The sequence below is a fragment of the Bigelowiella natans genome (genome assembly GCF_000002455.1).
Source record: "Bigelowiella natans nucleomorph chromosome 3, complete sequence".
Classification (NCBI taxonomy): Eukaryota; Cercozoa; class Chlorarachniophyceae; genus Bigelowiella; species Bigelowiella natans.
Genome location: NC_010006.1, coordinates 56,599 through 83,608, shown reverse-complemented (window position 1 = coordinate 83,608; position 27,010 = coordinate 56,599). Strand labels below are relative to the sequence as shown.

The 27,010-nt window shown below is 24.5% G+C and overlaps 27 protein-coding genes across 27 annotated transcripts; 15 read left to right on the top strand and 12 right to left on the bottom strand.

Annotated features, from left to right (window-relative positions):
- Positions 1–5: 5 nt before the first annotated feature.
- Positions 6–677, top strand: clpP-6 (Clp protease; the record flags this gene model as incomplete). The annotated part of the gene is given in 4 exon segments (XM_001712977.1): positions 6–158; positions 178–288; positions 308–464; positions 484–677. The coding sequence occupies 4 exon segments, from the start codon at positions 6–8 to the stop codon at positions 675–677; spliced, it is 615 nt and encodes a 204-aa protein (XP_001713029.1).
- A 182-nt stretch (positions 678–859) lies between these two features.
- On the top strand, positions 860–1,560 carry tic20 (translocan of the chloroplast inner membrane protein; the record flags this gene model as incomplete). The annotated part of the gene is given in 5 exon segments (XM_001712976.1): positions 860–995; positions 1,015–1,164; positions 1,185–1,306; positions 1,326–1,480; positions 1,500–1,560. 5 exon segments carry the CDS (start codon positions 860–862, stop codon positions 1,558–1,560), a joined length of 624 nt encoding a protein of 207 aa, XP_001713028.1.
- Positions 1,561–1,647: 87 nt separating this feature from the next.
- rpl19 (ribosomal protein L19) lies at positions 1,648–2,138 on the bottom strand (the record flags this gene model as incomplete). The annotated part of the gene is given in 3 exon segments (XM_001712975.1): positions 1,648–1,868; positions 1,888–2,010; positions 2,030–2,138. 3 exon segments carry the CDS (start codon positions 2,136–2,138, stop codon positions 1,648–1,650), a joined length of 453 nt encoding a protein of 150 aa, XP_001713027.1.
- Positions 2,139–2,249: 111 nt separating this feature from the next.
- Positions 2,250–2,484, top strand: rps28 (ribosomal protein S28; the record flags this gene model as incomplete). Its single annotated transcript, XM_001712974.1, is given in 3 exon segments — positions 2,250–2,324; positions 2,343–2,421; positions 2,441–2,484. 3 exon segments carry the CDS (start codon positions 2,250–2,252, stop codon positions 2,482–2,484), a joined length of 198 nt encoding a protein of 65 aa, XP_001713026.1.
- Positions 2,485–2,539: 55 nt separating this feature from the next.
- On the top strand, positions 2,540–4,130 carry cwc22 (the record flags this gene model as incomplete). The annotated part of the gene is given in 7 exon segments (XM_001712973.1): positions 2,540–2,611; positions 2,631–2,804; positions 2,823–3,043; positions 3,063–3,665; positions 3,685–3,841; positions 3,863–3,955; positions 3,975–4,130. 7 exon segments carry the CDS (start codon positions 2,540–2,542, stop codon positions 4,128–4,130), a joined length of 1,476 nt encoding a protein of 491 aa, XP_001713025.1.
- Positions 4,131–4,164: 34 nt separating this feature from the next.
- On the top strand, positions 4,165–4,514 carry BNATCHR383 (hypothetical protein). Its single annotated transcript, XM_001712972.1, has 2 exons — positions 4,165–4,362; positions 4,383–4,514. The coding sequence occupies 2 exons, from the start codon at positions 4,165–4,167 to the stop codon at positions 4,512–4,514; spliced, it is 330 nt and encodes a 109-aa protein (XP_001713024.1).
- Positions 4,515–4,594: 80 nt separating this feature from the next.
- BNATCHR382 (hypothetical protein) lies at positions 4,595–5,640 on the bottom strand. The annotated part of the gene is given in 4 exon segments (XM_001712971.1): positions 4,595–4,903; positions 4,922–5,194; positions 5,214–5,426; positions 5,446–5,640. The coding sequence occupies 4 exon segments, from the start codon at positions 5,638–5,640 to the stop codon at positions 4,595–4,597; spliced, it is 990 nt and encodes a 329-aa protein (XP_001713023.1).
- A 43-nt stretch (positions 5,641–5,683) lies between these two features.
- Positions 5,684–7,060, bottom strand: eif2G (eukaryotic translation initiation factor gamma SU; the record flags this gene model as incomplete). The annotated part of the gene is given in 4 exon segments (XM_001712970.1): positions 5,684–5,833; positions 5,853–6,083; positions 6,103–6,950; positions 6,970–7,060. 4 exon segments carry the CDS (start codon positions 7,058–7,060, stop codon positions 5,684–5,686), a joined length of 1,320 nt encoding a protein of 439 aa, XP_001713022.1.
- A 49-nt stretch (positions 7,061–7,109) lies between these two features.
- rpl5 (ribosomal protein L5) lies at positions 7,110–7,906 on the top strand (the record flags this gene model as incomplete). Its single annotated transcript, XM_001712969.1, is given in 3 exon segments — positions 7,110–7,538; positions 7,558–7,746; positions 7,766–7,906. The coding sequence occupies 3 exon segments, from the start codon at positions 7,110–7,112 to the stop codon at positions 7,904–7,906; spliced, it is 759 nt and encodes a 252-aa protein (XP_001713021.1).
- Positions 7,903–10,299, bottom strand: cdc28 (putative pre-mRNA splicing factor; the record flags this gene model as incomplete). Its single annotated transcript, XM_001712968.1, is given in 4 exon segments — positions 7,903–8,277; positions 8,297–8,506; positions 8,526–8,749; positions 8,769–10,299. 4 exon segments carry the CDS (start codon positions 10,297–10,299, stop codon positions 7,903–7,905), a joined length of 2,340 nt encoding a protein of 779 aa, XP_001713020.1.
- A 44-nt stretch (positions 10,300–10,343) lies between these two features.
- On the bottom strand, positions 10,344–11,381 carry rfc4 (DNA replication factor C; the record flags this gene model as incomplete). Its single annotated transcript, XM_001712967.1, is given in 6 exon segments — positions 10,344–10,442; positions 10,462–10,662; positions 10,682–10,991; positions 11,012–11,110; positions 11,129–11,235; positions 11,256–11,381. The coding sequence occupies 6 exon segments, from the start codon at positions 11,379–11,381 to the stop codon at positions 10,344–10,346; spliced, it is 942 nt and encodes a 313-aa protein (XP_001713019.1).
- Positions 11,382–11,460: 79 nt separating this feature from the next.
- Positions 11,461–13,328, bottom strand: clf1 (cell division control protein; the record flags this gene model as incomplete). Its single annotated transcript, XM_001712966.1, is given in 9 exon segments — positions 11,461–11,703; positions 11,723–11,888; positions 11,908–12,053; positions 12,073–12,252; positions 12,272–12,550; positions 12,570–12,752; positions 12,772–12,981; positions 13,001–13,102; positions 13,122–13,328. 9 exon segments carry the CDS (start codon positions 13,326–13,328, stop codon positions 11,461–11,463), a joined length of 1,716 nt encoding a protein of 571 aa, XP_001713018.1.
- A 54-nt stretch (positions 13,329–13,382) lies between these two features.
- rps6 (ribosomal protein S6) lies at positions 13,383–14,179 on the top strand (the record flags this gene model as incomplete). Its single annotated transcript, XM_001712965.1, is given in 5 exon segments — positions 13,383–13,388; positions 13,408–13,472; positions 13,492–13,546; positions 13,566–13,788; positions 13,809–14,179. 5 exon segments carry the CDS (start codon positions 13,383–13,385, stop codon positions 14,177–14,179), a joined length of 720 nt encoding a protein of 239 aa, XP_001713017.1.
- Positions 14,180–14,253: 74 nt separating this feature from the next.
- On the top strand, positions 14,254–15,218 carry BNATCHR381 (hypothetical protein). Its single annotated transcript, XM_001712964.1, is given in 3 exon segments — positions 14,254–14,680; positions 14,700–15,049; positions 15,069–15,218. The coding sequence occupies 3 exon segments, from the start codon at positions 14,254–14,256 to the stop codon at positions 15,216–15,218; spliced, it is 927 nt and encodes a 308-aa protein (XP_001713016.1).
- A 117-nt stretch (positions 15,219–15,335) lies between these two features.
- On the bottom strand, positions 15,336–16,385 carry rhelx (RNA helicase; the record flags this gene model as incomplete). The annotated part of the gene is given in 4 exon segments (XM_001712963.1): positions 15,336–15,635; positions 15,655–15,966; positions 15,986–16,053; positions 16,073–16,385. The coding sequence occupies 4 exon segments, from the start codon at positions 16,383–16,385 to the stop codon at positions 15,336–15,338; spliced, it is 993 nt and encodes a 330-aa protein (XP_001713015.1).
- A 48-nt stretch (positions 16,386–16,433) lies between these two features.
- Positions 16,434–17,084, top strand: BNATCHR380 (hypothetical protein). The annotated part of the gene is given in 6 exon segments (XM_001712962.1): positions 16,434–16,595; positions 16,615–16,690; positions 16,711–16,787; positions 16,808–16,858; positions 16,878–16,984; positions 17,003–17,084. The coding sequence occupies 6 exon segments, from the start codon at positions 16,434–16,436 to the stop codon at positions 17,082–17,084; spliced, it is 555 nt and encodes a 184-aa protein (XP_001713014.1).
- Positions 17,085–17,105: 21 nt separating this feature from the next.
- On the bottom strand, positions 17,106–17,767 carry BNATCHR379 (hypothetical protein). The annotated part of the gene is given in 5 exon segments (XM_001712961.1): positions 17,106–17,207; positions 17,227–17,379; positions 17,399–17,461; positions 17,481–17,725; positions 17,746–17,767. The coding sequence occupies 5 exon segments, from the start codon at positions 17,765–17,767 to the stop codon at positions 17,106–17,108; spliced, it is 585 nt and encodes a 194-aa protein (XP_001713013.1).
- Positions 17,768–17,825: 58 nt separating this feature from the next.
- Positions 17,826–18,253, top strand: H3 (histone 3; the record flags this gene model as incomplete). The annotated part of the gene is given in 3 exon segments (XM_001712960.1): positions 17,826–17,972; positions 17,992–18,066; positions 18,086–18,253. The coding sequence occupies 3 exon segments, from the start codon at positions 17,826–17,828 to the stop codon at positions 18,251–18,253; spliced, it is 390 nt and encodes a 129-aa protein (XP_001713012.1).
- BNATCHR378 (hypothetical protein) lies at positions 18,228–19,191 on the bottom strand. The annotated part of the gene is given in 3 exon segments (XM_001712959.1): positions 18,228–18,458; positions 18,478–18,690; positions 18,709–19,191. The coding sequence occupies 3 exon segments, from the start codon at positions 19,189–19,191 to the stop codon at positions 18,228–18,230; spliced, it is 927 nt and encodes a 308-aa protein (XP_001713011.1).
- Positions 19,192–19,379: 188 nt separating this feature from the next.
- On the top strand, positions 19,380–20,056 carry BNATCHR377 (hypothetical protein). Its single annotated transcript, XM_001712958.1, is given in 3 exon segments — positions 19,380–19,454; positions 19,473–19,739; positions 19,760–20,056. The coding sequence occupies 3 exon segments, from the start codon at positions 19,380–19,382 to the stop codon at positions 20,054–20,056; spliced, it is 639 nt and encodes a 212-aa protein (XP_001713010.1).
- Positions 20,057–20,161: 105 nt separating this feature from the next.
- On the top strand, positions 20,162–20,881 carry rps5 (ribosomal protein S5; the record flags this gene model as incomplete). The annotated part of the gene is given in 6 exon segments (XM_001712957.1): positions 20,162–20,257; positions 20,277–20,401; positions 20,422–20,476; positions 20,496–20,584; positions 20,604–20,807; positions 20,827–20,881. 6 exon segments carry the CDS (start codon positions 20,162–20,164, stop codon positions 20,879–20,881), a joined length of 624 nt encoding a protein of 207 aa, XP_001713009.1.
- A 45-nt stretch (positions 20,882–20,926) lies between these two features.
- On the top strand, positions 20,927–21,404 carry rpl17 (ribosomal protein L17; the record flags this gene model as incomplete). The annotated part of the gene is given in 2 exon segments (XM_001712956.1): positions 20,927–20,950; positions 20,970–21,404. 2 exon segments carry the CDS (start codon positions 20,927–20,929, stop codon positions 21,402–21,404), a joined length of 459 nt encoding a protein of 152 aa, XP_001713008.1.
- Positions 21,405–21,436: 32 nt separating this feature from the next.
- BNATCHR376 (hypothetical protein) lies at positions 21,437–21,713 on the bottom strand. Its single annotated transcript, XM_001712955.1, is given in 2 exon segments — positions 21,437–21,541; positions 21,561–21,713. The coding sequence occupies 2 exon segments, from the start codon at positions 21,711–21,713 to the stop codon at positions 21,437–21,439; spliced, it is 258 nt and encodes an 85-aa protein (XP_001713007.1).
- Positions 21,714–21,743: 30 nt separating this feature from the next.
- Positions 21,744–22,067, bottom strand: BNATCHR375 (hypothetical protein). Its single annotated transcript, XM_001712954.1, has 1 exon — positions 21,744–22,067. One exon carries the CDS (start codon positions 22,065–22,067, stop codon positions 21,744–21,746), a length of 324 nt encoding a protein of 107 aa, XP_001713006.1.
- A 52-nt stretch (positions 22,068–22,119) lies between these two features.
- mcf1.25 (pre-mRNA cleavage factor I) lies at positions 22,120–22,765 on the top strand (the record flags this gene model as incomplete). The annotated part of the gene is given in 3 exon segments (XM_001712953.1): positions 22,120–22,223; positions 22,242–22,454; positions 22,474–22,765. 3 exon segments carry the CDS (start codon positions 22,120–22,122, stop codon positions 22,763–22,765), a joined length of 609 nt encoding a protein of 202 aa, XP_001713005.1.
- Positions 22,766–22,851: 86 nt separating this feature from the next.
- rpa2 (second-largest subunit of DNA-directed RNA polymerase I) lies at positions 22,852–26,284 on the top strand (the record flags this gene model as incomplete). The annotated part of the gene is given in 2 exon segments (XM_001712952.1): positions 22,852–25,356; positions 25,376–26,284. The coding sequence occupies 2 exon segments, from the start codon at positions 22,852–22,854 to the stop codon at positions 26,282–26,284; spliced, it is 3,414 nt and encodes a 1,137-aa protein (XP_001713004.1).
- A 41-nt stretch (positions 26,285–26,325) lies between these two features.
- Positions 26,326–27,002, bottom strand: BNATCHR374 (hypothetical protein). Its single annotated transcript, XM_001712951.1, is given in 5 exon segments — positions 26,326–26,431; positions 26,451–26,560; positions 26,580–26,696; positions 26,716–26,836; positions 26,857–27,002. 5 exon segments carry the CDS (start codon positions 27,000–27,002, stop codon positions 26,326–26,328), a joined length of 600 nt encoding a protein of 199 aa, XP_001713003.1.
- Positions 27,003–27,010: the final 8 nt, after the last annotated feature.

The following is a 27,010-nucleotide window of genomic DNA, read 5'->3' as shown; positions in this document are numbered from 1 at the left end:
ACAAGATGATCAGGACTTCATTTATTTTAAAAGTACCTAAGAAATATAATTGTATCAATAAATACTTTAAAAACAAGAGAATCGGTAAAAATACTAAAAAATTTTATGATATATCTTCTAAAATTTATGAGAAAAACATAATATTTATTGGGCAACCTGTAATTTAATACTCTATAGATTAATACATTTATTGTACAGCTTTTAATATCACAGGTAATTTTCTTATTTATGAATAGGAAAAATGAGAAAAATAGGATATTTATAAATACTCCTTATCAAACAAAAAATGTTAGATAAAAATACTTAGAATTTTTTATATACTAGTGATTTATACCTTTATAACTTCTTACAAACCATAAGATTTGAATACTCATCATATAACATAGGTTTATGTAATTACGATATTGGGTTAATTCTATCGTCTGGAATAAAGTCAAATAGATATGGACTAAAAAATTCTATAGGTACAACTTTAATTAATAGTATTATTCACTGAGACTGAAATAAATTCTAAGAGAATATCAAATAAGAAAGATACGGTCACTTTTTGGAAAGATTTATTATATAAACAAAATTTAATTATTTATAATATATCAAAGGAAACCCAACTGAAGCCGGAAACTATTAAGAAAGTAAGCTTTAATCAAGTAGTTTTATCTAAGGAAACTATCAATTAGCTCCCAGGAAGCTTTAAAATTTGGTATAATTGACAAAGTCATATAATATTTATGATATTTCTAGTTAACTAAATAAAATTGATCAAACCTTAAGTAAACTGTATATTAATAATTCTAAAAGTTTACAATCCCGAGAAAACGAGGGTACCAGTGTATAACTTTTAATTATAATTCGCTCGTTTATGATACTATCGATAAAAAATAGTTATGCATTTAGTTTAAAACATTTTAGTAAAGTTTCAATAGCAAGACGAATGTGTGATAAAAAAAATTTTTTAATTGACAAAAAATATAAAAAAGTAGTCGTTCTAAACGAAAGTTGTTCTTTTAAATTTAGTTTCTTCCCTTAGAAATAGCAAAAAAAAGGATAAATATATCAATGTGAAAGCTGCTTTGACGTATATGCTACCTTTATTAACTATATTTATTCATGGAAGAAATACTTACAGTAATTTTCCATTAAATTTGATTATTTATGAACTTTTAAGTGTATAAATTATAAATTAGAATATCCGTGTGCAGTTGTTTTTGGGTGCACTTTTTTGCTAGTTAGTTTATACATGTATTTGGTGGTAGGGATAGTAAGTAATCGAGAATTACCAATGTTCCTAAGATTTCATGCAGCTATCGTAATATTATTAAAAATAGGCAAACTTTCTTGATTTAATAATTTTGTGTTTAACGAACTATAAAGTAATTCTAGGAAGCTATATTAGATGGTCATTTTTCTTTCCTTTAATAGACAATCTGATGTATGTTTTCTTTATGAGTGTGATTGTGTGGGGCTTATGGCATTCGTTAAGGTAAAAAAATATCATAAAGAGGGTCAACTCCGGCAGTTCCTATAAGTATTCAAACTATTATCGACGATTTTTTAAAATAAATAATAGGATTAATTAATTATCATCATTATAATTACGTTAAACAAATAAGCGCAATCTTATTGGAATATTAATTTAATAAGATAAGTTTAATTATATGATAATTTCATATGTTCTAAGAGATGTTTTGTTGATGAGAAAAAATTTCCTTTAATCTTTGAAAAAAAGAATACTTTGTTTAATAATATTTTATAGTTTAAAAATTGTTTTTTATTTCTAAACATCTTTAATAATTTTCTCTGGTTTCTAATTTTATGGATCCATAAAATTTTATACTTTTTTCTTGCGTTTTTAGTACCTTTTCTTCTACCTTTTGATTAGAATATAACCAATGCCTCTTTTTAAACCAGATTGTTTTTTAGCTTTCCTTAGTTTTTTCCTGTAGGAGGATACACCTTTTATTGTTTTTTTTATTATTATTCTTTTTTTGAAGAGATCAATTATTTTTTTTCCTATATTAAAAAATTTAACTATTGTTTTCTGATTTTAAAAAACTATAATAAATTGGGTTTATTTTAATTTTATTAGATCCGCATTTCAATAGTTTTGATGCTGTGTTTTTTAATTTTTTAATCGTCATATATTGACTCGTTTATTTTTGCAATTAGTTTATAAGAGATAGATATTATTCATTGGTTTTCTAAAGTTTAAATTTTAACTTATATTAGCCGGGTGCAGTTTATTCTTAACAATGGTAGTGAAAGATTCTAATTCAGAATTTGTAATAGTTACTAAGATACTTAAAAAGGTAGGAAAACGCGGACAAGTATTAAAGAAAATTTAGGGTACTCAAGTAAGAGTTAAATCAATTACAAATATTAAAAAAACATTAATAAGAAATATTAAAGGGCCAGTTCGTATAGGTATAGTTTTAATTCATAGGAGATATAGTTTTGTTAAAAGAATCTGAAAGGGAAGCCAACTAGAGTAAACTAAGTAATTCAAAATAAAATTATTTAAGTATAAAAGCAGTAGTAATTAATGGATCAAAATATGAAAAAATTGATTAAACATATAAATAAAACCTACTCTGTTAAAATTAATTATAGAAACGTAAAACAGACGTTGGAAGTATAAATTATACAAAAAGCATATATTAAAAAATGAAGTATGCTTTTTAAGATTTATCTTATTTCAGCAGAGCTGCTTTCCAAGGATGACAAAATCAGTGGTTGATTTTATTAGTTTTATTAATTACGTATTGCCTAGTATTGTTACAAAATTATTGTCTTCTTTAATTATGCAGGTTAATTTTATTTTTTAGTTTCGAGAGTCATATAAAAACCACAATTTTTACGCATCTAAAGTTTCATTGTATTTTATTATTTTATTAATTGAAAATAAAATAATTGAGACAAAAATTATAAAAAAAATCTTATCCTTCATGATTAACCAAAAATCATACTTTTCTTTGTGTCTTATAAAGATTATTTTAAAGCTTTGTTTATCTCTTCACCGAAGACCATTTAATGGTATTTTAAAAATGTTTTAATTGTGATAATAGAATAAAAATTTTTATGAAAAAAAAGATAAACTCTAATATCTATAATTATTTGTTTTCAGTAAATGATGGACTTAAAAAAAATGATTTTATTAAATCAAAACATATGGATATTAATACAAGGGATGAACTAAAATTAAGGTATAGTGAATTTTTTAGAAAAATTCAAAAGCTTGATTGTGACATTGAAAATACATTAATTCATAAAAAAGTTCTATATTCGCAATTAACCAAAACCCTGATTAAAAATGACCACTGTTTAAACTTTTTGATATTCATAGAAAGTATTATGAATCAAATAGAAAAAAGCACCAATGCATATGTGAAAAATGCTGCCAAGTTTACAAAAGAAAAAAATTACACAAAAAATGAATGCAAAAACTATCAAGATAATGCTACAATTGTGTTACGAAAAAATCTATACATAATTTTTATGTCTTCCTTAAGCGCAGAGGATGCTTTTCAGAGAATTCACAAACTTAATATTCCTAAATTTTTACAAATAAATATTTGTACTACAATAATTGAATGTTGTCTCCAAGAAAAAAATTCCTTGAAATTTTACATAACTTTGTCAGAGATGTTATGCAAAACAGATTTTAAAAAGTATTATAAGTATGAATAGAAAAAAATTTTTAGAAGAATGTTTTATTGTAATACTTCAAACTATCCATAGACTCGATGTAATAAAAATTAAAAAATTGTGTATATTTTATGGCAATCTTTTAAGCGTGAATGCCTTGTCATGGAAAATATTAAAAAGAATAAATCTTGATCTTCAAGTATACGATTATAAATAAAAGACAACTAGTTCTTCGATGAGGGTTTTTATAAAAAATTTATTTTTACAATTAAAAAAAAGAATTGGTGGTGAATTATTTTTAAAAATTCTTAAGGTTTTTAATTTCATAATAGAAAATTGACATTTTATCATCTACGAATGAATCAAGAAAATCGTCTGATTCAGATCATCTTGTAACGCTTGAAAACTTATTTAAAATTCTAAATATGGAGAAATTATTTTATGAATACACTAGAAACATTAAAAATGGTGAAGTTTATACTACTTGAAACTACTTTAATAATAATTAAATATTCCTAAATAATGCGAGAACAGTGCCAAGAAAAAGTTAAATTTAATAGGTATATGATAAATAAAGCTATAATTGAACAAAGACAAGCTATAATAAGAAGAATAATTTCTATTTCATTGTATTTTATAATTCATCAGTCCAACAAACTTAGACAAAACAAAAGGTTCTCCAAGAATTTAACAAATTTAATATTTATACAATTATACTTGGTATTTATTGATTAAAGTAGGATATAATACCTTTGGTATCAGAATATCTATTATTATTAAGGGAAAATAACAATGGATTTGAAGCAATTGTCTTGTATATTATTTCTTTAGGGAACTTATCCTTATGTAGAAAAATGCTTTACTTATGTTAAATAAAATTATAATACATTTATTAATTCTATGATTTAAAAAGAATAGATATCTTGTATTGATCAATTATAAGTGAAAATTGTTAAAATCCGAACAATTTATAAAGTATATTTCTTGATTTAATTTTAGAGTTAATTGCATAAACATTCGCTAATATTTGTTTTGAATTTATAGACTTTGAGATCGACCAGATCTGTATTAAAGCAGTCTCTGAAGGGTAATTACGAAAATATGTCAAAGTAGTAGGTCTTCTTTCTTCATTGCAAGGAATACAAGATAATATTGAAGTTAAAATTTGTTGAAAGTGCAATATTATTTTTAAACTAAATAAAATAATAATTAATGGTAATATTTTTTTTTCTTTAAAAGAGTTTAGAAAACTTTTAAAACACTTTTAAAATTAATAAACTTTGAAATTCTCATTTATTTGTAATAAAGAGTTAGCCATGCTGTTTAAATAATATTGAGAAAAACGTAAATTTTTATTCATAATAGTATTGTAAAAACGGTTGATTTTTTTACAATTCTCAAAAAAGTATAAGAGCTCTTTGTTTTCATTGAATATACCGTGATGATTCTTTCTCAACATTAGTACAATTTCAATAAATTTATCATTAATATCCTTTATTGTTTTTTGATTTCTTTTTGTGATTAATTTATCATAAAATTTAAAAGAATTGAACTAAAATATTTTATAATACCTTTATTTTGTTAATAGAATTATTTAGGAATTTAGAGATGGTTTGAAAAGTTTTTTTAGAAATTGTGGTCAATGTACTAAAAAAGTATTCTCGTAGTAGTCTTGTTAATTTTAATGAAATATGATCAGTTATAAAATAACTATCGTGAGAAAGTGAGATTAGATGATTATAAATAACATCGGATACTAATATTATTGAACCGGGCTTTATATTCTAGTTAGAAAAAATAAACAGTAAAACAGCACTTTAAAAAGCCAATTATCCTTTCATTACAATAGAAAAAATTGTATAAACTACAGAACTCTATAGTTGCAAATATATTTCTAAATGGTAAATATTGTAAAATGGAAAACCGAGTTTGTTTTTTTTTCAGTGTAATTTTTAATAAGAATATTCCAGTGATTGTTTCAAGAAGTGCGATAATCATTATTTACCATTTAAACAAGTTTATTTAGAGAGCCTGCGACTTTTTAGAATGGAGTTATTTTTAATCCACCCTCTAAGGATCCCCAAATAATAATTCTCCATTTTTGTTCAATGAATTTTGAAACAGTTACTTTCGCGAGTGCGAAGGAGCAAACGGGGGTATTCAAATAAATAGAGACTGATGAAAAATTGATCTTTTAAAAAAGTTAATACATTCATAACAACTCCTAGTGTAGTAGCAGAATTGATATTCAACAATACAAGCTCGCCTATTTCTATTGCGTTTGTTTTCATAAGTTTTTTAGTTTGTCTAATATTATATTTAATATTTTTTTTAATTATATTGAATCTGATCTTCAATGCTCTATATACTGGTGGTAATGTCCCAATTTCTCCAACAACACTGCCAACCAATAAGTCATTATTAGTGGCACTTGAACTGATCTTTACTATAAGATAATACGTTTGTTTCTATTGCTATTAATCCTCTAGGTAGTATTTCTGGAATATCTAAATTAAAGTCTTTAATGCCTATTATTTTATTTAGAAAAGGATAAGTATTTTTATGTTTTAATGTTCCTGGTCTAATTTCGATGAGTTGGTTTTTTTTTAAGTACCCTCTTATTAATGATCCTCCAAATATACCTCTTGTTATTAAATTATTGTTCTTAGTCTTACTTATCAATGCGAAAGTTCTGATAACAGTAAAAAATGGTGGGAATTGCAAAACTCGTGATATATTTCCAAAACAATTGATTATATTATTAAATATAAAATGTCGTTTTGTTTTTACTTTTTCTGTAAAAGGTATAAATATACATTTAAAGTATATAACCTCTTCTATGAACGATTTAATAAATAAATATCTATAGAAGAAAAAATTTATCTTTAATAAGTCTATTTTGCTCAGAACGATAACTATATGCATTAAATTTTTATTTTTTAATGCAACTAAATGTTCGATAGATTGAGATTGCGGAAACCATTCCTCCTGTGAAATGAATAAAAGAGACCCGTCTATTATCGAAACACCAGTTAATAAAGTAGATGCTAGAATTTCATGACCAGGACAATCGACAATTGAAAAATCAAAAACAACCGATTCATCATTTATTGAGCGATCTCTATGAATTTCATACTTTAAAAGAGAATTATTAAATCCAAGAACCTTTTTTTTTGTAATTTTAGAATTTGAATATCCTAATTTTATGGTTATTTTATTATCTATTTCGCTTTTATTTTGATAAGAATAAATAGGGTTTAAGTTTTTAATAAACGTCGTTTTTCCATGTGAAACATTACCAAGAGTTCCTATAATTTGAAAATGGACCTAATGAAACTGATGGATTATTTATCTTTTTTAATATAAAATTTTTTTCATTGATGTTTAAAACTTTTGCAGAAATAATTATGCCGAACATGATATTTTTTTGATAATAACGATTGCAGTATTGGTATTAGAATTATTCTATGATTTATCAAAAGATTATTAAAAATGCTTCCTATTTTTCAAAATTCGTAGTTAAACATAGAAGAAATCGAAAGTTTTTAACTAAGTATGGAAAATCTTATGATTCAAGATTTTTAAAATCTTATACAAACAAATCAAAAAAGTTTAGAAGTTACTTTACCACTACGAACACTAATTTATCCGGAGTAATTACTTTTTCTAGTTTGTCCGGTGATACTATAGTAGCCAAGGCAAGCAGTATGGATTTAATAAAATTTGGATTGATTCATAGTAAAAAAAACTTAATAAATTCATATTTTATTGGTTTACTATTGGCTAAACGAATAATTACTGAATTTAAACTATATAAATCGCATACTTTTCTACTAACGATAGATATAGGTTTCAAACGTCTAAATGAAAAGGGTAGAATAAACGCATTCATTAAGGTACAATATAATGAAGTAGGGATTAATTGATGGGGGAATTCAGATTCCAGTATCTCAAATAGCTAAAAATAAAACTAGCAACGATGAAAGATCTCAAAAGAGTTTGAACAAAAGTTATTTTAGTGCTTTAACTTATGTACCTTTAAAAAAATATAAAAAAAGTATTTATTTCATTAATAACAAGTCAATCACTGAATATTTAACAAAAGTAAAATAATACTTTTTAGGTTTATAGAAATATTGTGAAATTTAGTTATATTAATCAAGTGACAAAATCTTATGAGGTATTATTTCAGTTTAAAAACTACAAATCAACAATAATTGAGAAAAAAGCATCTCTGATGAGTAAAATTTTTTATAGTATTTAATAATTTTTCATATGTTTTTTAAAATTATAAAATATTGGTGCTGTTTCAATTAACCATTCTATTTTCACTTCAGTTATGACGTTAATGAATTCTTTGTTCGTTAGCACAATGTTTTGAAAAACTACCCATTTAGTATTATAGTTTAATAATAATGAAGAAGGATGAACAGAGACTACTGTGGAACTAGATAACAATCTATAACAGTTAGCCGAATAGAAAAAGGCGGCATTCATGAATAAACCACTTAATAAACACTTAATAATCATTGTAGGATTTGTTTTATTGATTCCTATTTTTTGGGAATTCAACAATTTTTGATTTAAACCTAATAATTGTTCGAAAATAAATCTTGCTTTGAACATAATTTTAGCCTATAATAAAATTAGTAACGTCTATGGAGTTTCTGTCAGTCCAATTAATTGAGAAATCATTATTAATCCATTCTCTAAAAACATTTAAATAGCTTAAATGATCACTTTTTGGAATAATGGTAAATTTTTTAAGTACTTGTTTTTGATCAACATTATTAAGATGATTATAATTGAAGATTCTGGATTCTAACGATAATATCGAACAAATAATAAGTATTTCTTCTACACACTAATTATTTTCATAATACTTGGTGAAAGTTAGAAATAATCAAGATTTTTGATAGACTTGGTTTTAATGGAAACTCGCACATATATCTTCCTAGTTTTGATAGTTGTCCTTCCTCGTTTAGACCCCCTAAAATATAGAGATGTTCTAAACTAGCAAAAACACTCTCAACAGGAGGTTTATCTAAAAATTCAAAATTGTTTATATCGTTTATACCGAGGCATTTCAAGATTAATATTACGCTATCTTTTTATAATTTTTATACCTATTTCTATTCTTTGAATTTCTGGAACGATTGCTTTACGTAAAACAAATTTATAAGTATCTACGGTATATAATCTAAAACAGATACCTTTCGCAGTTCTTCCTGCTCTACCACTTCTTTGCCATGCCGATGACTTGGCAATCGGAGAAACAATTAGTGTTTCATATTTTGCAAGATAATCGAAATATTTGAGCTTGCATAAACCCGAATCAATCACGAAAGTTATACCTGATATTGTTAGGGATGTCTCGGCAATATTAGTAGAAAGAACTACTTTACGCTTGTTTGTGGGTAATTTTAAAAAAATTTTATTTTGAAGATTATAACTTAAATTGGCATAAAGTGGAAATGTTTCTAATTGACCCATGAGAGTTTTAATTAATTTTGATCTCTTACTGATGATATTTTCGACGATCTCTATATCCTCTTGGCCTGTTAAAAATACTAGAATATCACCTTGCTTTGACTTTATATGAATTTGTAGTATTGTTCTAACAACGGCATCGAGGTAATCAATTTCTGACTCTTTACTGTTGTATATTTCAACTGAGTAAATTTTTCCTGGTATCTGGAAAAGAGGAGCATAGCTAAAGAATTTGGAAAATTTATTTGTATTAATTGTTGCGCTGCAAATGATTAATTTCAAATCTGATCTTAAAATATTTAAGTCTTTAAGTAATGAAAATAGAATATCTGAAAATATAGATCTTTCATGAGCTTCATCTAACACTAAAACACTATATTGGAGTAAAAGTGGTTCATTAATAATTTCTCGCAATAATATTCCCTCTGTCATAAATTTAATTTTTGTTAAATTTGATATACAATCTTCAAACCTTATTACGTAGCCTACCAATAAACCAACAGATGAGTTTACTTCTAATGCTACTCTGGTTGCAACATTAATTGCAGCAATTCTTCTTGGTTGTGTTATTCCGATCTGTCCTAGCCTACCATAACCCATAGAAAATAAATATTTAGGTATTTGTGTAGTTTTGCCAGCGCCTGTCTCAGCAACAACAATTAAAGTGTCGTATAAATCGACAGCTTTCATAAGGGGAAAAAAAGAGTTGATAATAGGCAACTGATTTTGTTTGGGATTTATATTTAATATAGTTTTCTTCGTTTTGGTAATGGTTTTATCCATGTTATTTTTTTTTTCATCGTTATCCTTATTGATTAATTTTTTTTTTTGAAGATAAGAGGATAAATGAGAAAAATTAAACTTATATTTTACAGATTTTTTATCAATTGTATTAGTATTAAATGAAAAATTAGGTTGACTATCGGTCTTCTTAATATTAAGAAATTTTTTAATAATTTTAAATAAAAGTATTTGATTTAAGATTTTCTCAAAAGTATTTGGTTTATAGATACTAATTTCAATATTAGATATGTTATATTGATTTAAAGTATTTAGTTCAGTTAATTTTTTTTGTAATCTTGTTGATATGTATTCTTCCCTATTCTTCAGTTTGATAGTATTTAGTATATCTCTTTTGTTCTTAATCTTCTCAAAAGAGTCACGCATTTGTTAAAGTGGTCTCACTAGAATGATAAAATTAATCATTTGAGTTATAAACTGGTTAATTTTAGATCATAATATAATTTTCCATATAAATATAGCCCTTTTAAATACGGTAAAAATTTTTCTGATGTCATTCGACTATAGTTCTTTGATTGTGAATATTACTTCTAACCTTTTAATGATGTGGTTATCGCATAATTTTTTATTGAATAAAAGTTCGCATGTATATTTTCTTTTATCTCTATAAATGTAATTTATCTCCAAAAGATAGTCAAATATAAAGTGAGCTTTTTTACTCATTGATAAAGTATAAAGTCTCTGTAATAAATAGATTCCTGATATGTTATAATATTGTAGAAATTTTTTCTTTATAAAAAAGTTGAACTTTGGTTATAGTATTAGGTATCAAAATGGAATGTCTGTGTAGTGCTTTTTGAATAGAAAGAATATGGTTACTATATTGTAAGACTTGATTTGTAGTTCCGGGATATAAAATCAAACCTAGTTCGATTGTCTTTCTTTTAAAATCCTTTAGTAAGTAGGATGTTGATGGATGTTGTGGTATAACTTTTAAGCATCTACTTGCAATAGGAATTATTTTTTTACTGATCTGGTTGCAGTGAAAGAAAAAGCGGCAATTGAAAGAGCTTAACTCAATTATTCTTCTTAAAAAAAATATGGATGATGGCGCAACACTATAAATGTTACTTGTCACTTTTCAATGTCTGATAGTATCAACAAATTTTTGGCTTTTTTACTAGATACGTCGTTTTGGGAAAATAATTTGATTCGATATTTTAGTAGATCATTACATCTATTAAAATAGTTTTACTCGTGTAGTGAATGGTTTATAAAAAGTATGTTATTAATAAGATCTTTTTTTTTAAATGAAAATATTAGCATCCTAAGTATGCCTTTATAATAGTAACCATGTTTATTCTTTTATTTATATAGATAACCAAGATCAGTATATTAGGTATATTGTTGTTTTTTATTAGCTGGGTTATCTTGAGTTGTGTTAATTTATCAAAAAAATATTTATTGTTTCTTATTTGATTTATAATCAACCTACAGGTAAACAGCATTTGTTCTAATGTTCAATAGCTGTGGTAATAATTAAAAAGTACATGCAAAAATATTTCTAAATTCGTTGATTTTAATTATTTAATCAAAATAATTGGAACTTATATTTTTAAGAATTTTTTCGTATTTAATGTGCGTGTTTAGTGATACTGTCTCAAAAAGAGAATTAGAACATGAGTTAATATAAGATAGTAAGTATAGCATAAACAGTTTTTTATATCTTTGTTTTTTAATAAAAGAACTCTGGAAATAATCTAGTATTTTGTTTTGTAAAATTTGAAAATATTCCAAATGATTTTTCGATAAGGCGAATATTTCTAGTAACTAAAAACATGAAATTAACTTTATGGAATAGAAGAAATTTTTCATATATACTAGCTTTTTTAATTCGTATAAGCTTTATTATTAGTTTTTCATCCGAATTTATTAATTTTATAGAATTTAAAATTTCAAAACACCTACAGAAATAAGGGTTAAAGTTTTGTAATGTGCATAATAGGGTTGTTATTCTTTTAATAAATATTAAACTTTTTTATTTGTATCATCACAAAATATTTTTCACAGTAATAATAAACTGAATTAACAGTATTCATTGTTGTATCATATAGGTTTATAGAAAAAATTTCATTATTTAGTTTTAAAAACTGCATGTATTCATTGATTTTTTTTATTTCCTGTTTTTTCATATAATACCTCTAATTCTGATTTAAAGGTATTTAATAGACTCATTAGTCTATTGAAAGTGACCTTTAGCAGGTTAGTTAAGTTTAGGGAGCTAAGTAATAAAAAATAATATTCAATTAACAATTGATAAGATAATATGGATCTTGAATATTTTAATAAGGGTACATTTTCCATGGCTTTCTCATATAACTATAATTATGATTTAAACCGCTAAAAAGCTTTCAATTGTCCCTTGACAATACTCTAGATCTAAGAGATGGAAGAAAAAAAGGTGGTTTTTGACTGATTTTGATATTTTATCTTGAAATTTTTTCCTGGATTCAATTAATAGTTTATGTTCTTGATTAGAAAAGTATTTAATATAGTAAGATATTTTGTTCTTTTTTACTTTAAAATAAATATGATTCAAGTAATTCAGTATCACTTTCGACCTCAGTATATTATAGCTATAGTATTCGCAATTAGCGAATTTTAGAATAGTTATTGCCTACTTATCAATTTAGAACCTTATGATGAATGAAGTTTGGTTTATTAAACATTAAATACATCAAATTTCTTATTGTAGTAAGAGATCCATGGTTAATTTCAAAGTTCTGTACTTTTTCTAATATAAAGTAGTTAGGATTTTGTTCTAGGATGTGAGTTATAATCGATCTTGCTTTTTGGTAATCTCCTTGTTTTACTTCATACTATTACTATAATCAAAACATCTAGATATTTAACCCATATATTAATAGATGATGTATTCGATAACCATCTTTTAAAAATGTTGCGAGTTTTTTTATAATTTTCTAAGGAATTTTCAAAATCTATATATTTTTCCCAGATTACTTGAGAATTAGATAAAATTTTGAGTCCTCTTTCAAAAATGTTCCTAGCTCCCTGGATATTCCAGTTCTTTATTTCAAATGAAATATACTATCGAAAATTGAATTACTTTTAGGTAAGATTCCTCGTCTAAATTGAATTGCTTACACATTCTTTCTAGTATATCTCTTGCTCGTACTAAATTTCCATTATTTTCTTCCCATTTAAAATACTTTAATTTCTTAGATTACTTCTATCCAAATTTTTTTTGTAAAAGAGCCTTTCCTCATTAAAATTTGCTCAAATTCATATCTTTTGTAATTTATATAAATAGAATAATTTTTTTCGTTTAATAATATTTTTTGATCGTTAATATTAGAGTATTTTTTGTTGGATAAGTCTTGAGCTATTTGTTGATGACTGATTGTATTTCTTGTCATTATCCAAGAACCTAACATATATGCTGGTTGTTTGGAACTAAATATAACTAGTAGTAAACTAATAAGTTTGTAATGAAAGTTATTAATTTTTAATCAGATAAATATAGCAGATCCAATTCTAGGAACTCAATATAGTATTAAAAGAGATGATGAATTTATAGAGTAAATTTGTTTTATAAAGGCATATAATTGGTAGAAAAATAGGTGATACAATAGAAGGATCAATACTTGGAGAGGTTTTTGAACTAATATTAGGATTTTAGTAGAAATGAGTTTCTTATAAACGGAGGGCATGATAAGCAAGGATTTTTATTAAAGAAAAATCTTAATACATTTGAAAGATTGAAAATTAATGTTAAAAAAGGTTCTCTTGGAAACAGAAGCCATTTTAAGCGTAAAAACTTGACAAAAAAACGAACAGTTAGAGGAGGAATCCTTTCTAGTGAAATTTCTAGTATTAATTTAGTGAAACTTCCAAGTATTCAATTTCTTTAAAAGATAATGTTAAAGAGTCTAGTGTTTTTCCAAGTAAAGAGCAAAAGCTGGCTAAAAGAGTTACAAAACTTAAAACTTTATTTAAAACATACAGTAAACTAAAGTTTAAAACTCTTCTTTTTTATTTTTTGAAGATCAAGTATAGCAATACAGAGATTACAAATCAGGAAATGAACTTGATATTAAAATGTAATCCTATTCTTTCATATTTTACAAAAAAGTCTAATTATTTTCGTTTTCATCGGAAAGACAATTTTAATTCGATAAGAAAATTCAGAAAGTTGAAAAAATCTTTCAGTAATAAAAAGGCACTACCTTTTAACGGTTCTAATACCAGTAATGCTCTTCGCAATGTAACTAATTTTAATAAGTAGAATTTTTAATTAAACCTTGAATTAAGCAAAATTTAGATTTAGGGCAATCATTATTTTTAGTTTAATTTTAAATTATGAAACTAGCACTAAAAAAAATATCTCTTCCTAATAAAGTAAAAGTAGATCTTAAATTTCATAAAAGTATCTTACCTCTAAAATTATTTGATCTAGATAATAATTTTTATTATTATTTATTAAAAATTAATAAGAACATGTCCTTGGTATATTTTTTGTTAGAATTACGTCAATTTCAGAATAGTTTAAGTATTTTTTTAAATATAAAAACATTTCATACTAAAATTTTTCAATTATACTCCAATTTTTTAAGAGTTTCTATAAATTTTGATTCTTTGTTTATTTTAAAAACGCATTCATATCTAGAAATTAATGAATTAAAATTTTATTATTATATAAAAATGCTTCGAAATATTTTTAAAACTAGAACGTGTCATATGAAAGCTGATAAAATTGAGAGCTTTCTTAATGATAAACAACAAAAAGGTACCTATAGCATTACTAGAATACCACAAGAAAAAATTTTACAATGACCTTTTTCAATATACTATTTCTCGAAATGCCACTTATAAATTTATTGAGAACTCCTTGAATGCACAAAAATGGTTAGATAACAAATCATTTAAATTTAATGAGTCTAATTTAGTTATGAACTATGAAAAGAATTCTCATTTTTATTTTTTCCTTAAAATATTAATCTCATATTATAAAAATAAGAGTAAATTGAGAGATAACTCCAGATTATTCTTATATTATGTGAATTATTTACTGAGAAAGAGAAAGACGAACCAGTCAACTATTACATTGAAGAAAAGGGTTAACTATTTTCTTAACTTTAGGCAGTTAACTATAAAAGTTATTATTTTATTTATAGAAAAAAAAAGAATCTATGTATAAGTATATTCTACAAAATATTTTAAGAAAAAGAATTACTAAATGGCAATTGTATTTTTTCTTCAAACAGTTATTACTTAGTAAGATTAAAAATATTGAAGTACTATTAACAAAAATAGACTGCTCATAAATTAGATAGTGACAATTTGTTAGCAAAAAATCCGTTCATTAAACACCTATCAAGAATAAATCTATTTTAAAAAATTTATTATGAAACTAATTGCATAGCCTTTTATAAAGTGTTTGATTATTTATTAAATACGAAATAATATTTAAAAAGTTCCTTTATGGTAGTTTGAGATGTATCTTGTTGAGAATCGATAAAATGTCGTTTTTGTAAAAATTTATGAATTACAAAAATTTTTTTATCTAATGTCTTAAAACTACATTGTCTAAAACCTGTTATAACGAATATCAATTTCAGTCTATAGTAGAATTTTCTTAATTTCTCTATACGATATAAGTTGTCTACTAACATCTTCATTTCGGTATTTATATTTATGAAAAAAGTTAAGTTACTTTTGAGGTGTATTGCAAATATCATTATCTTTCTAATTTAATATTACCAAAATGTCTGATAGCATTTTATTTTTGTGATTGAAGTTATTAAAATCCGTAAAGTAACAGGTAATAATTTTTCCTTTTAAATTATAGTGAAATAAGTTTTTTAATAACTTTTGTTTAAAATAAAATTTTGATCTTATGATTTCATTACTGAACAAGTTATCTAGGAACATGTATTTTCGAGTTTTAGGTAGAAAAATCACTTGAAGATTTGACGTTATTCTTAAGTCGAGTAATGTTTGAACTGCTACAAAGGCTTTAGATAAATATTGAAGTATTACTATGTTTTGTTTTAGCTTATTTAAAACTATACCCTAAAATAAAAAAAAATACGAGATATGCTTTTTTTATCGATCTAGCTCTATATTGTGAGGTTGAGCAAGACACGATAGAATAAAAATCTTTTTATTAACAAGGAACCTTTTTTTAATAATTCTATTTTTTGATTAAAATTTTGTACTATTTTTAAAGCTGTGAAAAGTTTATTTTTATCAATCATTAGATGAATTAAATCTAGTTCTAAGTTATTTAATTCAAGTAGATCAGGTATTTTTCGTGAAAAATTCTTTAAATAATTAGAGATTAAAATTGTAAAAATATTAATCTTTTTTTGGTAAAATTTAACAACTCTTTTAATATTCCATGTAGATTTACATTTACTGGGAGTTTTTCGTTTTAGATTTCTAATAATTGTATTTGTTAGAGAATCATAAGTTATAGAATTGATCACCATTTCATTCTGTGACCAGGTCCTACAATCTTTATTAGTATTTGTTCCTTAATGAATTCAAAGTTCGAATGCTTTATCAATGTAAAAAAAAAGTCAAAGATAGCTGTTGATAAAAATAAAATAAAAAAATTAAAAAAGATTTGGTACAATATATACTTTATTTTCAGAAATGTTTTAAAATCATATATATCAATGAATTTGAAAAAAAAAAAAGTATTGTTCTCAGGAAAAGATTGAGATATTATGTGATACTAAACTTAGTGTATACAGTAAAAATTTTGAAACTTTTTTTGATGCATTATGTGTAGGTAGCATGATTATTATTAAGGATTTTCAGTTAAAGACTCTTCAGTATTATTACTATCTGATAGAATTCTATTCATTAAAGTGTCTTTAGAAAATTTGGTAAAATATAATATTATTAGGTGGATAAAAAGTATAGACGAAAATTCTTAATTATGAATTTAATAGGAAAGGTAAAACAAAGAGGCTTAGAATGGCATAATAAAAACAATTATAGAAAATTCTTTAAATATCAGAATCAAAATTTATTGTAATTCTATATACATTATTTCGACTTATAAAAATTTTAATTTATTTAGGTAGTTATTCTTTTATAGAAAATTAATGCATAATTCTAAATTTAAAAATCCTGTACAAATCCAGACGCAAATTGGAAAATTATTGAAGGATGTACACTAGTCGTAGTTTAAATATTGCTAGTCATTTGATATTTTTACTCATCCTAATTAATAAGAATGTTAGATTACTTTTAGTCTTTTTTTTGTTTATTAGTAGTGCTTTCAGAATTAGGATTTTTTTAATCTTGATTAATTATTTTTACTTTTTGCAATAAACGCATATTAGACACTATTATACCCCATTTATTTATTTGATAATTCATATAAAGCGAAAAGCTTGAATGAACATATTTAGGTTTTAGTAAATATAGATTGTAATATTGATGATATCTATTAGCTATAGCTATTTTCCAATTCTAGAATAAATATTCTAACTTTAAGTAAAAAACGAATCATTATATCAGCTAAAATTTTGGCAAAAAATAAGTTTTGATGTCTCTAGTTTAAATTTATTTACTAATTTTCTGCTAAAACTTCTTAAAACTATAAAATTTGAGTTTTCGTCCTCAAAGGTTATGGTAATTTGTTGTATGAATGTTAAAATTGTTAATATAATATAATTTAAATGATTAAGAAACTTTGTAATTATTTTACTATCATTGAATAGCTCTTTATTTTGTAGAAAACATTTTTTTAGTAAAGCTAAACGATATAAGTTAGATTTAGAGAAATTATATTTTGTGACAATGAATCTCACTAAACCTAATTATGTTTCTATATACCATTTTCTATTAAAAAGTGCATAAGAACCCCAGCAATACCGTATAGCTTTAAGATAAGTTAACTACTCATAATAAAGGCAATGAGTGACGATAAAAAATATTGTACAGAAAGCAAAGAGCACTTTAAGAAAAAGCGATTTAAACCGAGTGCTCTCACACTTCTAGAAATACGTAAATATCAAAGATCAACTTATTTAATTATGCAAAGAATACCATTTTTCAGATTAGTAAATATTTATATTAAAGCTCAAAAAAATTACAAATAAAATAACTAAGCAGAAATTTAGTTGGAATTCCAATTCTTTATTTATAATGCAAGAAGTTAATATATCTTTTTAAGATAACTGAATATTATTTACTGAATTTTTTATCTGAATTAAATACGTGTGCTAGTCATGGAAAAAGACTAACAGTTAGTATTACTATATTAAATAGTGTTGAAAGATATAAAACTTGCAAACAGAATAAAAGGATAGAGTGTTTTACTTTTGAAAGTTCCAGATTGTAAAAGATTTTGGTTCACTGATAGTGATAAAATGGAGCCCTTGATTGATAAAAAAAATGTTATATAAGGGCATATTTATTAATTTTGTACTATATTTCAACTGAGAACGTGTTTTCATGTTATAATAAGTAACTTTACTTCTATTGTCAAGAGCAATAATATTTTTATTCTTATAATCTATATCGAAGCTTAGTATTTTATTCATTTTCTATGTAGCTTTCTTATACTTTAAACTTTAATACTTTTATAGGTAGTTTTAGATTCTTCAAATCGTAGAAGTAAATAGAAGAATTTGGCGTTGTCAGACAAAACTTTGAGGGAGTGATCCATTTTACTTGGTTAACTGTTGACCTGAAATTTAGTTTACTAATAAAATCAGGATAATCTTTATGAAAAAAATACAATGTAGAATTTGTTTTAGCTATAAAAATGTTATTATTCTATTACTTCTTCTTTACATTATTAAGAGCAAGATTTTTAATTTTTTCATTATAACTAAATATATAGCTTTTTTCACATCGTTTGTGACATAGGTTCCATAATTCTATTTTATTACTTAACAGTAATACCTGACTTCTATTTCCAGTAAAAAGTATACGGCAATCTAAATGATTAGTTTTGAAATTATGTTTACAACGAGTTTTAAATTTATTACCAAAATAATTCATGGTTATTTTGTTAATATTAATATTATGAGTTTCGTCTATTGATGCCAATAGACAGTATTCTGATAAATAATCAGCATCAATAACATTAGAATTATTAATACGAAGATCTTGACTGTTTGAAAAACTATTTATATCAAAAAGGGTAAGAATTGAATTTGAGGAAATTATTAATAATTTTTTTAGTTTTTTTATATCCGTAAAAACTCTCAGAATTCTATGCTCAAGAAAAATTTTTTTTATCGGCTTTAATTTCGAGAAAGTAGGCGTATTCATCGATATTATCGAGATTAAATTATAACAATTGAAAATGTAGAGTTTCTATTACCAGCACTATTATTTTATGTGCTTTGTAATAATTAATCTTTTATCTTTAAGCTTATATTCAATCATCAATAAGACTGACTTGAAATATAGGAAAGTTTAAAATAAACTATAACTTTAATTCGTTTTTGAGTAAAATTATGGATTATAAAAGTAGATTTGAATTGTTTCTAAAAAAATTAACTTTATATCTAAAAATACAAAAAAATCAAAAAGTAAAAAAAATTTTATAGATTCCAAAAATACTTTCTTGTATTCCCTATTTCAAGTGTGCTAAGTATGCATTAAAATATATTTGTTATACTGTTGAAAATAAGGCATTTATTCTACGATTAATAACTTTTTACTCTAAGAAAGGGCATCATAGAATAACTTTTTTGTTAGTATACAAGCTATTTTGTTCAATAACATCTAACAATTTCACTGATATTTGTTATTTTTTGACTAACAAATCATGTATTAATTTTACTAGAGAATTAAATCAAAGTTATTTGATAAAGGTATATAATTTTTTTGTTAGGGTATTATAATTCCTTTTTATTTAAAAACTAAGCTATCTACGAAAAAATGTATAAGTACAAAATATTTAGTACATTCTATTACCAAGAAGCCTAGTACTTTTGTTTCTTTATTGGTTTATTTATTGATGCACGAGTTTGGATCATCATATTCTTACTTGACTCGTATCCTTCTGCTAAAGCTCTGTGATATGATTCCTAAGTATTTGATTTTGCACATAAGGTGGTATATAAAAAAAAATATCCTCATAAACAAGAGTTCGGATTTACTATTGAGAAAAATTATAAAGAGGATTTAAGTATCTCATTAAAATAAATTTATATAATAAGTAATTGTCTTGTACTATAGTAGATATATTCCAAGAAAAAGCAATCGAGTATAAACATTTAAGGCACAATTAAAAATGCTGACTAAAATTAGTCTAACTGAAATTAAAAACCTTGAAACTAATAAATTAAAAATGAAAGTGTTTAATCGTTGGGAGTTAGAAAAAGTCAAAGTATTTACTATAATTATAGATTAATGATATATCTATATCAAATTATATATATTTCAATAAAAAATATGGTGAATTAGTACCACATAGCTCTGGTAATTATGATAAGAAACCTTTTAAGAAAACTTACTGCCCTATTTTAGAGAGGTTTAATTAATTATTTATAGGCTTGTTTGTTCTTTGATGTTAAAAAGTAGAAATTCGGGAAAAAAAATTAAGACAGTAAAACAATTAACATTAGATTGCCATTGTTAAGCATGCGTTTTATCTTTTACATAAAACCACGGGCAAGAATCCTATTCAGTTGTTAGTTGATGCTATATCGAACTGGTTGAATATTTTATTTCAGTGCACCTCATGAAGACTCTTTGATGTTATCAAATAGTGGACAAAAAAAGCGAGAAGCCGTAGATGTATCACCCTATAGGAAAATAAGTCAAGCTATTTATTTTATTGCAGTAGGGACTAAGAAAGCTGCTTTTAAAAATCCAAAAAGCATCTCGATAGCACTTCATGATGAAATTTTGAACGCTGCAAGAAATTCTAATACAAGGTTTTAAGTTTTAACTTAGTTATGCTATAAAAAAAAAACTCGACTTAGAGAAGAATGCGAGCCTGTTCCGTTAATAGCTATACTATAATATTATAACTAAAACCTGTATCAATAAATTGATGTCTGAATTAAAATCTTTAAAAGTAATAATCAATAAAATAGTATACTATAAATAAATTAAATATCAGTTGTAAAAAAAGCGTTAGTTTAACAAAGCAAATAAAAAATAAAAGTCTAAAAAAATCGATTCAATTGTTAAATGAAATATTGTTAAATAAAATAAGTTTATCAAACCGGAAAAACTCAAAAAAGAAAAATGCTGTCGTATCAAGTCAATTGAAAAAGTCAAACTCATGCTTTCCTAAAAAAAGTTCTTTAGTTTTCCTTAAAGCTATAAAGAATATGATAAATGAGTTAAAAAATTGTCTCCACAATAAAATAGATGAGAGAGTTGTTTTGGATGCATATTATATTGATAGTATCATTATAAATCGTGGCAAAAAATATTTACGAAAAATTTACCGAGCTTATGGTAGAGCTAATAATATTATTCATCAACAATGCTCAATAACAATTATTGTAAAGGCCTTTAAATAATATTTATTTTTTGTTACTTAATCCTCTAATTTCTATACTATTAATTTTCTAAATAAAAACGTAATAACTTTCCAGGCAAGCATTCTGTTTACTTTTATTCGATCATTGATTAAGAGGCACTGTGATACATTTTTTTTCTATTACTTAATTTAAAACTCTAGAGTGAACTAATTTATTTAAAAAAGGAGAAATTACATATTTTATATTATTGAATTTAGTTCTTTGGATTTTTGATAAGATATATTTTTTTATCTTACGTTTTTGATTTTTCAGTTTTTTAATTTTTAATTTCTGATAATTTTCTAACATATGTCAAAGTCTGCATTTATTCAATATTAATTATTTAGTTAAACCTACTTTTTGACATAAATAAATTTTACAGCTAGCGCATTTTAATACTATTATTCGATTACTAGGCAAAATATTTTCATTTACAATGAAAATTTTCCCATCACAAAATGAACATTTTTGATTACTACTAATAATAGACTTATTTTCAGTGTGTAAGTTACGAATATTGTGATTTTGGGAAATGTAAGATTTTTCTAATATTATATTCTTTTTAGCTACTATTCTTGATTGAATTCCGCAGAAAAAGCATGTAATATGACATTTTTTTAGCAATGAAATGGATAGGAGATTGTTACAAGTTTTACAGAACATAATTAATATTAATATTATAATTAATGAGAAAAAGCAATTAAAGCAAGTTTGAATGAGGTTGTTTTATCCCATTGAAAACTATAAATTCTATACAAGCAAAGCAGTAAAACGGAAAGATAGAAAAATGAGACATAAATTACAAAGGTTAAAATATAAGTAATTTATTTAAGATAGATTTTTAAAATTTGGATCTTTTGCTTCAAGAAAATCTATAGTTATTGTTACGAAGCATAAGCACCCGTATGTTCTATTATTTAGATCTTTTAATGACAAGTTTGACATCATCGACATCGATAAATTGTTAAAATTTAAATCAGATCATCTGAAAAAGGTAAACCTAGAGAATGTCAATAATGTGTCTAAAAATCTTTTTACTAAATCTATGAAGTATATTTATTACTATAAGCTCAAGATTAGTATCTATTTTTTTAAGACAAGGATTCGAAAGTAAATTATATCCTTACTGTTTACCTCATATAAAATATACGAAACAGATTTTTTTTGTTTATTTGAATTTTCTTAAAAAAAATGAGCTTTTTCAAGTATTACTATCATCAAAGATTCCTAAAAATTTCGAAGTAAAAGCGTTTCCTTTTTTTGAAATTTATTTAAATAACTATTATGGAGCGATAATTAACAGCATACCAACTATGGTTTCAAAATATTATAAACTAAAGAATAAAAAACCTCAAACTTAAGTAGTAAAAATATGCTGGTATCATTATTTTTTATAAACCAAATTGAAAAGTAAAAGAAGTTGTAGTTTATTTTAAAAAATTAATAAATGGCTAATATAACTTTTTATTTTTGTCAAGATCTTCATAAAAAGTCGTTCGATAATTTTTTAAACAATAAAATAAGAATAAGCTTTATTTTATTAGCATCTAACTTTTTTTTAAACTTTAAGTCTGACAATATAGTTTTTTGTAATATAAAAAAGCCTTTTATTTCTTTTCCCAAATTTTTTTTAAAAAGCCTTAACCGAGAGCTAACGTTATATGAGCAGTATTGTAAAGACATAATGTCAACTTATGATTCTTATCTTTATTATTCTCTTTGTTCTATTTCAATAAACCATATTAAAAAATCTAAAATACAATGTACAACAAGTCTACCGATGATGTTAGGATCCATTAGATGTAATGTGCATTCACAAATCATTACTAGAAATGTTCAACTTTCTGAGAAAAAAGTATTTAAAACAGGATACTTTGTTTCTAAAGGAAAGAGTAAAGTAATTAGAATATCTAATACTATTAAGAAAAATCATATTTTTCTCATAAAAAAAAAGTCTCACAAATCTAACGCATCAAAAACTTATATTTTGATTAAAATATCGAAAAAAAATAGCGAAAATTTTATAACTAAAATTTTTCTATCGCGGTCAAAAGGGATAATTTTTATTTTTGGTTCAAGAGATTATGATATTGAAATTTTTTCTGAAGTTTTACTATGTAGCATTTTGGATAATAAGAAATTATCGGGTCAAATTTCCAATGAGAATCACTATTCTAATTTTTATAACGGAAGAATTTGTAGACATTTATTAAAACAATTCTATATTAATAGTAATTTAGTGCAACATGCACAGATTGTAGGTTTGGGTTTGTATTCAAAGTTTGACTACTTTAATTATGTAGGAAAGGTTATCAACTGTTCTAATTTACTTGATTTCTTTTCGAATTTTATGGAAGTAGGGTGTCATTTTATAAGAAATACGTTTTTAGGTCATTTATATAATTCTTCCAATAAGCACAACTATTTTCGTAGTATTTATTTACGACTAGTTGAGAATAAAATTTTTAAAGATTCAAGCGATAATTTGAATTTAACTATTAATTTAGAATATATTTTGCCTGGAGATGTATGTACGCTAGCTTTATTCAAAAGTGCTATGACTATAATTTTTCGATCAAGTCTCAAGTTAAAGGATAATATTAATAAAAATAGTATGAAAAATAGCACGAGCTTTTCAAAAGACTTTTATTCTTATACAAATATTAATAAAAAAATATTTAGCAGAATTAAAATAATCATATCTGTTGGTCATTTAAAAGATTTAGTCTCTCACAGTAGTTATGAAAATGGTAACTCAGTTCTTCTTGAAAAATCCAATATGTCTTGTTATTTCTCTAATTTTGATTTAGTACATAGAGGTCAATATTTTAAAAAATCTCAAAATATTTATCCGAGATTAGTTTCGCTTGATAGCTTAGGATATTTATGTCCAGTACAGACACCTGATGGAGCTTCAAGTGGTTTGATTAATCATTTATCCTTGTTAACAGCGATATCTATAGATTGTGAGTTTGATGATTTAAATAGCAATTTTTTTATACAAGAATTTTTGTTATCAATAAATTTTCTTCCGATTGAGTCAAAAATAGTGGGAACAAGTTTTGAAAATCTTATATCTGCTGGATTAAATAACATGTTGATTGGACTTTTCTTTCATAGTTTACTTAATGAAAAAATCCGTTTTTATCATTTTCTTAAAAGCATCAGATTATATGATAATGGTAGAAATCTTTTTTTGAATCATTCTTTTGAAAACCAAAAGTTAAAAATATTTGATACTGAAGCAGCATATTTTACACCATCTGTTCCTGGAAATGAAATGATTCAATTTTATACTAACGCAAATAGACCACTCAGACTACTAAAGTTATATAGTAGTTGTTCTTTTGAATTCATTGGAATGAATGAATTTATAAATTTATCAGTTAAATGGCTAGATTCTTTTAGTTCGCAAAAATTTTTTGATAAAACTCATCAAGATTTAGGGAATATTGCTCTCTTAAGTTTTACTGCTTCCTTGATTCCGTTTTGGAATCATAACCAGAGCCCTAGAAATATTTATCAGTGTCAAATGTCAAAGCAGGCAATTGGAGCGGGTTTAGAAAACAGTATGTTTTGTCAAGATACAAAAGTGATGTTTCTGTATTATCCACAGAAATATTTGTTCAAGAAATTCAATAGAATTATAACCCGAAGAGGTTTACTACCCTATGGAAATAATATTATTATATCGATTGGTTCTAATTCTCAAAATGATATGGAAGATGCATGTGTGTTGAATAAGTTTTCTTCACAAAATGGTCTTTTTCATACTATAATTCTTAAAAAGGTAAAACAAAATAATTATTTAATTGAAAAAGATAAAGAAAAAATAGCTCTGACAAAAAATATTCGTTCACTACTCAATTCTCTAATTATCAATAAAAGTGTAAGAAATCTTTGTCATAATCGATTTATTTTATCCTCGATCTTTAATTATACAAAAAAAAATGTTAAATACTTTATTTTAGAAGGTAAAAGTTCAAGAATATAATAACTTTGATCAATTTACTTATTTTGGGAAAGAAAAGGTCAAATCTAAAACGAGATTTAAATTCTCGTTAGAAATTACTAAAAATATTACTAGAAATATTCTAGTTGGAGATAAACTGGCTTCTCTTCATGGACAAAAAAGTGTTGTTTCGACGTTGATAAGCCGCGAAGATCTTCCATTCAGTTTTTTTGATGGAATAATTCCTGAAGTATCATTGAATCCTCATTCCTTTCCATCAAGAATGACAATAGGTATGCTTAAAGAAATGGCATTGTTGAAAAATAGTATTTTTACTGGTAAACTTTTAAACTTGAGCGATTTTACAAAACATAGAAAAAGAGAGTATGATTGGTATAATGATATTTCTGTTTTTTTTAAGGAATACGGGCACACAAATATCAATGAAAGTCTTATGATTGATGGAAGACTAGGTATTACAGTTAAAACTTTCTTCTATAACGGTGTGGTATTTTACCAGAGACTACCACAGATGGTTAATGATAAAATGCAATTTAGTTTTAGAAGTCCAACTGAACCATTGACCAAACAGCCTAGGAGAGGTAGAAAATATGGAGGGGCTATCCGATTTGGTGAAATGGAAAAAGATGCTCTTATTTCTCATGGTGCATCGGCGCTAGTAAATGATCGATTATCAAAATCATCTGATTATTATGTTACTTTACTGTGTGTTAACTGCAACAATTTAAGGGTTGGATTTAACAAAGATGATTTTAGCTGTTTTAAATCCAATAGAAAAATTAACTTAAGCGACCAGAAATGTTGTAATGATGCCAAGTATCACATATTAATAGTTCCTTTTATTTTAATAAGTTTCATAAGAGAACTAAAGTATCATAGCATCAAGGCTTTAATAAATGTTTTATGATAAGTTTTATTTAATAAAATTATAGCTTGATTTCTTACTAATTAATGTAATTTGATAAATTCAATGCAATCGTTTTGAACGTTGAAACCCCTTAAAGAGTTAAGTAAAATGTTTATTACATAGTCATCTACTGCTCCCAGGTTAACACTATTGTAAAAAATGATACATAAGTGTGCAGAAGTTGTTCTTAAAAGTAAAAAGATCAATGGAATGAAAACCACTTTGATTTTCATATTCAAAGGATCTTTGATCGGTTGAATCAGTTACTGATTTTTCCTATAGCGTATAACAGTACCTCTAAAATCTCAGTTGAGTAGGCACCATATGATCCTAATAAAAACCAACTTAATATAATTTCTTTTAAGATTTTTTTATTTTCTAAATTAACTTTTTCTTTAAAGTAAATATTGATCTTTACGTTTAAAAAATACTTTTATATTATAAAAGTTTTTAATATTATTTTCAATTCTGAAATGGTTATTAAATTTTTCATTTTTTGTGTAAGAATGTATGAAAGTATCTTGACTACTCTCAATGTCATTAAAAAATAATCTGTATCATAATATTATAACTTTATACAATTATACTTAGAATAAATCAAGTTAATTTTATTGTTATTAGATTCGTCATTTGGAAGAGCATATTTAAACCATATAGGAAACTTGTAAAGTTTTTTTTGTTTATAGCAGCTATTTGCTTTAGATTTAAATTTGATCATTAGTATAT